The sequence below is a fragment of the Priapulus caudatus genome, unplaced genomic scaffold (genome assembly GCF_000485595.1).
Source record: "Priapulus caudatus unplaced genomic scaffold, Priapulus_caudatus-5.0.1 Scaffold538, whole genome shotgun sequence".
NCBI classification, from domain to species: Eukaryota; Metazoa; Priapulida; class Priapulimorpha; order Priapulimorphida; family Priapulidae; genus Priapulus; species Priapulus caudatus.
In genome coordinates, this window is record NW_014577599.1 from 26,869 (window position 1) to 37,670 (window position 10,802).

The 10,802-nt window shown below is 41.5% G+C and overlaps 1 protein-coding gene across 1 annotated transcript in view; it reads left to right on the forward strand.

The window, feature by feature from the left end:
• The window catches only part of LOC106811433 (lutropin-choriogonadotropic hormone receptor-like), a 45,001-nt gene that overhangs the window by 18,327 nt on the left and 15,872 nt on the right, over positions 1–10,802 (forward strand). Inside the window, exons 2-7 of the mRNA XM_014815046.1 lie at positions 440–511; positions 1,292–1,366; positions 3,187–3,261; positions 6,536–6,622; positions 7,506–7,574; positions 10,088–10,231. Of these exons, the coding sequence (XP_014670532.1) occupies positions 440–511; positions 1,292–1,366; positions 3,187–3,261; positions 6,536–6,622; positions 7,506–7,574; positions 10,088–10,231 (522 nt within the window). The remainder of the gene's footprint in view (positions 1–439; positions 512–1,291; positions 1,367–3,186; positions 3,262–6,535; positions 6,623–7,505; positions 7,575–10,087; positions 10,232–10,802) is intronic.

The window sequence follows — 10,802 nt, forward strand, 5'->3', positions numbered from 1 at the left end:
TATATATATTAATATATGGGAGCGATGGAGGCAACTAATGGCATTAATGTTATTTGTTACAGAAAGTTGCCAGCATCATATTAAATTTTCACAGACGATGAAACTCAATATAACAAGAGTGACCTTGCGATATTACCAGTCTGCAAACAGAGACAATATTAATCGAGAGAGGGAGGTAGAGAACGGGAGATAGCGTACGAGAGCAATACATAAAGAGAGCGGAAATTCATTTTTAAATACCTTTAACATTTTGTTGCTCGCAAATGCCTTTATACTCTATAGGAAATTTGAAACGAACTTCATTACATAGATATATGTCTTTACATACAGCTTCAATATAGGTTGTTATATTTCTTATTCTGATATATTCGCTATTATGATCTTATCTGAATATCGGCAGTAATTCGTGTGATGCATTTTGATTTACCATCTATTGCAGGACGATCACGGACTGCGACCTCGAGGAACTGACACCGGGAACATTTGACAACTACATAAGTCTTCGCGCACTGTGAGTATGTCTGTCTCATTTGTTTACTTTGTCGCGAGATTGCGCGCATATTGCGTTGCTTGCGTGCATTTTCTGCGAATTAAATTGCTACGCATTTATAATATAAATATACTCACACTACGTTTTGTACGGCCGAGCTGCGTCGCTGCTGGCTGTAGCTGATCACGTGCCTGGCGTCATAAGCGAAATAACATATTTGACTTGTTATTTGAAACTGAAAAGACTAACTAAAAGCATTTTTATTCTGAATGTCGGATGCCGAGGGCGACAGTATAGTTAAGTTGATTACATTTTGCAACCGAACAGAGACAAGCTTGAGTATGGACGATCTCGGGCAGAACTGCACGCGCTGGAAATGATGAAATGATTGATATTCCGCGTATGTGTTCTGTTCCCTCTCGGCGAAAAATCGCTACAAAGACACGCATTTACGCGTGCAGTTAACTTATACACACGCAAAGCTACCAGTGTCAATTGACGGTTAACCGCAGGGCAATTACGTTTTATTCACCTCTGCTGCAGTGTCACTGTGTTTTACAACGCGATGGTGATTGCAACGATAAAATTGTGAAGCACGCGTTCGGTCCTGAGTCGTGTGTTCGGGCACGACAATTTCCACGTGCGCGTAGCTTCATTTCCGAGGTTTTATAACCAATGCAGCGTAGCACATCTTAGGCTGCCATAGTGCCGATAATTCGTGTCGGTGACCGACGAACGGGTTTAATATTAGGATTGAAAAGACGCAACATGTTTGTCATCCGATTAATTCATCTTTTGCAGTGTTATCGAAAGATGCAGCAAGTTGACGCGAATCGCCCCCGGAACGTTTTCGCCTCTACTGACGCTTCAGATACTGTAAGGATAATACGTTTCACTCACCTCAAAAAACCTTGCCCGTCACCATTTACCGCACAGGTTACCGATTCAGGCGGTGTTAGTTCCATGTCTCACCGATATTTCACCCGCTTGTGTGTGCTGTGTACAATTGTCGTGGCTTTATTCTGTTACTGCGTCTGTAGTATAATGTCGGGAGTTAGACCGTTGTCGCTATTTACACGGCCAGGTGCTATAACATCGACCTGGCGCTTTAGACTTCAAGAGTATCGTGCCACCAGCAGCCAGCAGCTCCCACAATGCTATTATTTATTACTAACCTGGTACCCGGCGTTGCTCGGGGAAAAACGCTTAGGAAAAAATTTAAGAGCATATTCAGCCACATATACTTAATTCTAAAATATTTTCACCCCCTCACCCATACGATCCCCATCAGAAACGAAAGAGAAACGTACTGGATTCACAATCTAAACACTATCCAGCCACACGGACTCAATCTACGGGTAGAAATTCCGGGATGGATAGAAGACAGTAATCACCCTCCCATCAGCATGGTATACACGCAAGGCTAATTCTCAGCCGACACTCTAGGGTAGCGGGTGGCTCGGTTTACCTTTTTATAACTTTTTTTTTACTTAATTCTAAGGATAGATTCGTAACAGAGAAACAAACAGTAAGAAATATTCTGACAAAAACAGTTCGAACGATTGTATGATTCTGTGTAGTCAAAGCTTCTGGATAAACAACATTGTTATGAAATTGCGACAAGTTATTATGAATATGCCTCTCTGGCTTTGCAAGCCTCGTCTCGCCTTTTAAATACACAATTTGTGACATTTGTCACGTGTCTCTCTTATTATTGGGATTCGCTTTACATCAAAATAATACATAAAAACTGAACTAAACTAAATACATATGTCAACAAACTGAACCCGTCAATAATGCACGATATCAGTTCAGGGTCACTTTCATCGTAAAATAATGAGCAGATATTAAAAAGTAAATATTTCTCTAAACGTATGGATATCACCTCATTTTAACCAAATTAGTTGGTTAATTTGGCAGAGATCTGCACCAGTGAAGTCACCAGAGATGACATTATCAAAAAGATGAATAGCAAACTTAATTCTATATACCATGTTATACATTATATCCGAATGTATACACAGACAAATTACAATTTAAAAAATACAAATAAACGAAAATGAACCACTAAAAGTGTGTGTTGTGCTGCTTTTGAGACTCAACTGACAACTGAGTGCATAATAATAATAAAAATGTATAAATTTGGCACAGTTTAGCCTGGTATTAACAAAGTTTTGGCTTTTGTCGGCTAGATGGCTACATTCGCGGGAATTCGGCTGTTCTACTTTTCTGACATCACCCCACTGCTAAAATTATCGCACGTATTTATCGTCATTATATCTACAAATATGGGTGGATTTAACAAATATGGATAGGCCTATGTTGGTGTCCGACACACGGGCTATACACTGAGATCGGTGGCGTGGGCTTGATGCTCACCGCGGCGAAGATTACTGCGTCAGAAAATCGGCCTCTCTCTTATAATATAGATTAACTATTTATTACTATTCTGCTCGTTAACCCCGTTCAACTGCTCGGGAAACACTTCATCTTTCTTACTGTTACACGGTGACAATGAAAGCGTGCTTTTTTGCGTATTCTCCGACATTCTAATCTATCTGTCAGACCAGTCGGGTGGCTATGTACCGCGTTGCCCGGTAGTCACCCAAGCATTCAGCCACACGTACGTGTTAGGTCTTACTAAGTAGAACATCCCGTTAATTCATTCCAGCGATAACCGGATTTCTTACTTTCAGGAGGATTCAGCAATGTCTTGCCTTAAAAAGGATAGGTCCGGGCGTTCTTCCCTTTTTTCCACTACTTATGGAGCTGTGAGTATCTTGTAACGATGATATGAGCTAGCGCGTGATAGTAGGGGAGACCGGGAACAATTGTACACGGGGCAAATGTAACAGAGGCCCTCATTCCTAGTAGAAGCGTGCTATATGTATACGCTCTTCACAGCGCATGCACATTTCATTGCCCCACATGCTGTCCTGAGGGTAGGCAGGTTTACGCATCGAGAAACATTTGACAGCCAAAACATCGTTTTTTTAGCAGGTATAGTAAAATCTCGAATTACCTAATGTTTTTTTCTGGACAAATATGTACTTGAGCTATCACTATCATTTGTATATCATAAAAAAATAGGTTTTTAGGCCTGTATTTGGTAAAAGTTTTATTGACGAATACTAATGCTAAGATACAAAAACAGCCCCCAAATTATGGCCGTCTCCTCGGGGGCAAATGTAACAACGTGTTACAATTGCCCCTTGGCATCTATAAAAAGTATGTGTTTTGTTTATAAGGCAAAAAAGTAGCCTATCTATAAGCTCAGACATGAAAACTACATAACTTTGAATTAATGGGTCTGTAAATATGTATTGTTCACAAGGCAATAAGTAGATTATTTATATATTTTATTCATATGTAAATGAGTCAAGCATTCGTCATAGTTTTTATTAAAATTATTTTATTGTAGTTCTATAAATTGCTGTTTAATTGTTGAAAATCTGTCCAACGTGTCACCTTTATAAAAAATATAAAAAATCTTTCTGAGGGATATGATTTGTTGGTACAATTGTATGTGTTACAATTGCCCCATTGGTGTGTTATAATTGCCCCGTGTTGTGGGGCAATTGTAACACTTGACTTCCAGTTTTGAAATGATAATGGCTTCAAAATAACTTGTTTTACTTAACCCAAACCTAGTCATATTTCAAGCCAAGATATGCATCTTTAATTTCATATACCTTGAAGTAAGTATTTAACTATAATGAAGTTGTTATGTCAGATTTGGAAAAAAGTGTTACAATTGTCCCCGGTCTCCCCTATCCATATTCCACCAAATCGATTACTCGGCAAACCTCGATCGATTCTGTATTTACATATCATATCTATATCTACATCTACACCTACAGCTACATCGACATCTACATCTACATTTACATCAACACCTACATCTACACCTACAGCTACATCGACATCTACATCTACATTTACATCAACACCTACATCTACATCTACATCTACATCTACATCTACATCTACATCTACATCTACATCTACAACATCTACATCTACATCTACATCTACATCTACATCTACATCTACATCTACATCTACATCTACATCTACATCTACATCTACATCTACATCTACATACCGAATAGGACGAGGTGTGCCGAGTACGTAACGAGATGATACGTAAACCCACCTCCGCATCAGGTCGACTGCAGATAACTGCATCGTGATTGCTACGATGCAGCACGATTAAACTCAGGTAAAATCAAATTATCGGTAATAATAGGCGAAAGAGAGCAGAGAAACATTAAGACTTTAATTGGTAATAAATACATTTCGTGTTTATTTACCATCATTTCATTATTGAAACGACGCCGTAGCCAGGGAGGGGGGGGGGAACGGGAAGCTGCCTCCCTAGATTTTGGAGCAAAATTAAACAAATAAATTGTTCTACTAAAAGAGAATTGTCGTAGTCAGAATGAAGGCTGTACATGTACTCAAAAGTGCCTCAAATACCATCTCCTGCGATCTACATTTTCAAAATTTTCTGTGGGAGGACCCACAGACCCCCACACCTGTTTCTCACCCCTCCTTGAAATCCTGGATCCGCCACTGCCCTCCCGCCTAGGAAATTGCTCAGCCTAGGGCCCTGAGTTACGTTCCCGAGCTTGTGCTATGAAAAAGGTCAGGATGCGTCGTCGTTATGTATCCTTCCAATGGGATCCTTAGATGATGATAATGTGATTCCTCTAATGTGTTCGCCTAATAACATGATGAAACTCGACCGCCATTTCCTCGCGGAATACGAGGACGCGTGGGCCGTATTTGTATTCGCTATATAACGGAAACGAGCACGGAACAATTGTCAAAAGTGTTAACAGCTAAGCTGAACGAACACCCATAGAAATAGACCTTTCTGATTTCTCATATAGTTTTTCGCGAATATGGTTGTTACCGCATTGTATATACTATGGACCTTTGTCTGCGAAGCATGGCCGATAGGTGAGAAGGATTCTATAGCATTTTTTCTCTCCTTTTTTTCTCCGCGTTTAAAGTGGATAAAACTCGGTGATGTATTCTAAGCTCGTCTATGCATGCTGAAGGAATACACTTAAGCTAATTAATATATCTTATTAAGCTAACTCATTATCCTCGGAATAGCTGGTTTCACATGACTTCTTTAGTAATGTGAAAGGTCTTAATATATATAGGCTGTGTTGTTGCGCGCACGCTACTGCTGCGGACTCACACACCAACATTCTATTACACCAACACTAACATACTCTGAATGACACGACATAGTCATCAATGTGCTAGAGTCAGCTAGACGATCCAGACAGGCAAGGATGGTACTCTTAAAACATTTCCATGGTTGAACAGAACAAATTACAAGCTGAACGCAATGAGTTAAAAACAAATTAGTTTTTATATATTTCTTCAGTACAGCTAAGGTAATAGCTATATTATTATATATTATTTATATATATATATACATATATATATATATATATATATGCACGCAATGTTTGCAATGTGACTTGTACGTTGTCTCTGTAAAACATGAACATTTCATGGTAAGCGGGGTAAATATTGCAATTGCTGGCAACCATGTAGGCCGGTCCACTCTCGCACACGGAGAGTTATCCACAGAGGCTGTATCACACGTGTCTGTCACGAAACTACTAAACGCATTTATTTGCGCTGTGCGGCCCTACGCGTATACTCTCGATTGTCACGGACCGAGAATTGAAAACCCGTCTAGGGAACGCGTCATTCGATGGTAGAACTGTGAGGAAGGATTTACTCTTGTGTTTTAAAGCGTACTTAGGACCCGAACGAAACACACACGATAACATTGAAAAAACTGCCAATCGCTCTTAAACCAGCTTTGACTTTCTCAAGAGGTGGTCGTGATTAGCCGTAACTATCTAGCAGAGCACATCTGCAGCTATAGCTCTGCGATTGAAAGTAAGAATACACCCGACAACTCTAAGCACTTTTGTTATGTTGCTAGTTATTATTGCGAGCTTCGCTTCCACACCCTAGCCGTAGTTGGTTGATTGTATATTTTCTCTGCACAAGAGTCGTCAAGAGATGTGGGTTGGAAGAGGTGCCGGACTTCAGTTCATTCAGTTCTGCCGAAAGAACGAGTGACCATGTGCCACGCATGTAAGTATGTTTTAGTATGACTGCATGTTGCAGGGGCGCGGTATGTGCGTATACGTGTGCGTGCATGTGTGTGTGTGTGTGTGTGTGTGTGTGTGTGTGTGTGTGTGTGTGTGTGTGTCTGTGTGTATGCGTGCGGAACGCACTTGAAGAACGCGCGTGTGAAGAACTTCTATTCTAGTTCTATGGTGCATGCGTATGTGTGTGTGCGCGCGTTCGTGCGTATGTGCGTATGTGCGTGTGTACGTATGTGTGTGTGTGCATGTGTGTGTGTGTGTGTGTGTGTGTGTTGTGTGTGGTGTGTGTGTGTGTGCGTGCGCGTGTGTGTGTGCGCGTGCATGTACATGAGCGTGTGCGAGTGTGTGTATATGCGTATATAGTGTTGGCATATATGGGGGCGTCCATGCGTACGTCTGCATTCGCGCGTGTGTGTGTGTGCGCGCTCTCATGTTTGTTCGCGCATAATTTCGTACGTAATTATATATATATGCACGTCAGTATAACTCTGAGTATGTGAGTGCGCGCACGCGTATGTGCATGAGTGTGCGCGTGGTGCGTGCGTGCGTGGGTGTTTGTTTGTTTGTTTGTTTGGTGTGATGTTGTGTGTGTGAGTGTGTGTGTGTGTGTGTTGTGGTGTGTGTGGTGTGTGTGGTGTGTGTGTGTATGTATTGTAGATGTGCTCAGTGTGTGTGTGTGTGTGTGTGGGTGTGCGTGTGTGCGTGTGTGCATGCGTGCGTCTGTGTGCGTGTGTGTTTGTGACTTTGTAATCGCCCGAGCACGTTTCAGTCAAATATTGCTAGTACAGATCCAGCCACCCGAGAGTTGGTTCTTATAGTAAACACACACGAATATTATTAGTATTAAGTGTGTTGTTTTACGTTTCAAGAGACCTGGAAAGCAACCGTATTCACGAGATCAAGTCGCATGCGTTTAGCGGTATCAGAAGCAGTGACCTGTAAGTATCCATATTAAATTTTGTTTCCTCACGCCTGCCTGTTTGTCTGTCAGTTTGTCTGTCAGTTTGTCTGTCTGTCCTGTCTGTCTGTCTGGCTGTCTGCCCGTCCGTCCGTTCGTCCGTCCGCACGCCTGCATGCCTTAATTTTCTTCTGTTCCCCGTTTCTACATACTGAAACGTCATATAACCCTCACATATATTTATCGCCCATGTCGTGTAGGTGTAACATTATAATTACCTTAAAGGGATACTAGACTCTAGGATTTCACTGCATACAACGGTACTTACTGTATAACAAATCGTCTATACCCACACGTACTTGTTACCAGATACCTAATTTAATTGTTATAATTAATTATACATCAACGCTACGAAATTTGAACGGCGCCATTGACACCCGCAACCGTGCTGCCACCCTGAAAAAGTTGCGCATTTGATCATTTATTTTGCACGTTACAGACCGAGGGCTAATCACAAAAGTGCTATTATATTTATACCTAAATGCTATTTAACCGAACGATGTTCATTTTAGGACAAATTTATCGATAATATAACTGAAACTATATGCCGTTTATAAGATATTACAATCCTTTCGCTTTTAAATTAATAAATAACAAACACCCTCGGTCTGTAGCCCTTGGCTGAAAAGTCGTTTTGCGCAACTTTTCAGATCGTACGCTTTGAGTGGCGCTACCGTCGTTGTAATCAAACTGCAGTCGTTAGTTTTAAAACATATTTCTAATGGTGATTGAACCATGAAGCCTTTTATGTAGCGTAATTTTAACCTAAATTAACTGAAAATAATCCTAGAACCTAGAGTAAATAATCCCTAAGAGAGTCGTACATTTTGAGGTGGAAACGATCGCATTGCGGCTCCCGCACATGCGTTTGCGTTTCTCTGTGGTCACGTGTGCGTGCCTGCAGACAAGTGTGCGTGCCTGCGTGCGTGTGTGCGGGCATGCGCATATCGTGCGTGTTTGCGAGTGTGTGTGTCCGTGCGCATGTGTAAGTCTGTGTGTGTGGGGGGGGGGCGTTTACGTGTGCGTCCGTGCATTGCCGCGAAGTTGGAATAACGCCGCGAAATTAGCTTTTTTTGCTCTGTGTGAGTCAGAATACAGACATCTACTAGCGTACTAGCGTGCTGCGATCGTAACATATTATTATAGTGTCCAATAACGCAACTCTCGAGTAATCCCTAATAATAATAATAATGAGATATACACACGAGGCGTCTTGCTCTCGTTGTTCCAATATGAGGGGGAGAGTGGTTATTTTTGAGACGCAGGATTGGACGAGGTTAATTATTTGGTAACCGCGAAATACCATAAGAATCTTACGTGATTCGTGAAAAGGAAGTCAATCAAAAACTGGGAAATAGCTTGTAATTTTTACATGAGAAACTGGGGATGGACCCACCCTCCTTACCCGCTTCTAAGAGTATACAGAAAGCGTTAACAGTGTTAACATTCACGCGTAAAATCATAATATTGATTATTGCTTCTCCACGTTGTCTATATCTGGAGGCGTATGTCAAATAATGCCTGTCACTGGCGCTGCAGTTGACGTTTGATATTAGTGTCATGTCGCGGTTTATGTACAGCGCTGATGGGGCCTATACTAGCTACCTTTATCAGACTGCATGTGATGCCATTAAGAAACGCCAAGTCTCGGTCAGATCCTCTATTATCACTAGACTCTATATTTACCGGGTCTAGCTCCCACCGCGTGTGGAAGAGCATGGCCCATCTGTGACATTGTTCGCGTGCTTTATCGGGAGATAAAAAGCTAAAAGGTTTGCCGCCTAAACGAACTTCTATATATAGACAGGAAAATAATGCCAGTCTATGTGCGACTTCGAACGTTAAATTGACTACGTCACGAATTATCTGGTGTATATTTAAAAAGAAAATTGTTGCCATTTTTTACATTAAAAGTAAGTACTTACGGGACTAAATGTATCGTCAAATTCCTACCTGATAGATTGTTTCTCAACTAGTTAAAAAACCTGGACGATTTTATATTATGATCCTGACATTAATTGCTTGCTATGAGCTATGTATGAGTCACGAGTGTATGTTTGCATCGAACAATATAGTAAAATAAAAAGTATAATGCAGCAATTTAACCATAAAAAGTTACATTTTGTAAAAAAGTGGAATTTTTTTTTTACTTTTATTATTAACGATGACGGTCACAGTTAGGTCATCGCTTTTAGTTAATAATAAGGATTAGACATCATTGTTTGAACCGTTCTAAGTGTACATGTATTACTGTTATTATATTACTATCTACAGTGTATTATGTCTCATGTATTATGTGTTATGCCTTATGTATCATCATACATCATGTATTCTTTCTCACATATATTATATATTATCATGTATAACGCAACGCAACGTGCTGAATGTCGAACAAATGGCGGAAGTAAATATCTGATTTCTCACGTTTTACACGCGGAGTGTTGGAAATCCTAAATTTTATATTGCGCGCTGACACATGCGTTGTCTATGCAGCCGACTAGACTACAACTTGATACGGCGGGTGAGAAACAGCGCCTTTGAAGGAGCATCGGTGCATACGCTCAGCCTGAAACACAACGGCGACCTGGAGGTGTTAGAACCACGTGCCTTTGCCGGAATCAACCACCTCACGAATTTGTAAGTGTACAGGTTATATAATGTACTAGCGGGATACCCGGCGTTGCCCGGGGAAATCAGTGGCGTTACTCAGTTGGTGACCGCTTGGTGGAAAGGAAAATACCCAAAAAAATCTAACTATCCATGCATGCATGCATGCATCCATCCCATTCCATGCCATCCCATCCCATCTCATCTCATCGCATCGTATCCCATCCCATCCCATATCCCATTCCATCCCATTCCATCCCATATCCCATCCCATCCCATCCCATCCCATCCCATCTCATCGCATCCCATGCCATGCCATGCCATCCCATGCCATGCCATGCCATGCCATCCCATGCCATGCCATCCCATCCCATCTCATCGTATCTCATGCCATGCCATGCCATCCCATGCCATCCCATCCAATCCCATCCCATCATATCCCATCCCATCCCATCCCATCCCATCCCATCCCATCTCATCGCATCCCATGCCATGCCATGCCATCCCATGCCATGCCATGCCATGCCATCCCATGCCATGCCATCCCATGCCATCTCATCGTATCTCATGCCATGCCATGCCATCCCATGCCATCCCATCC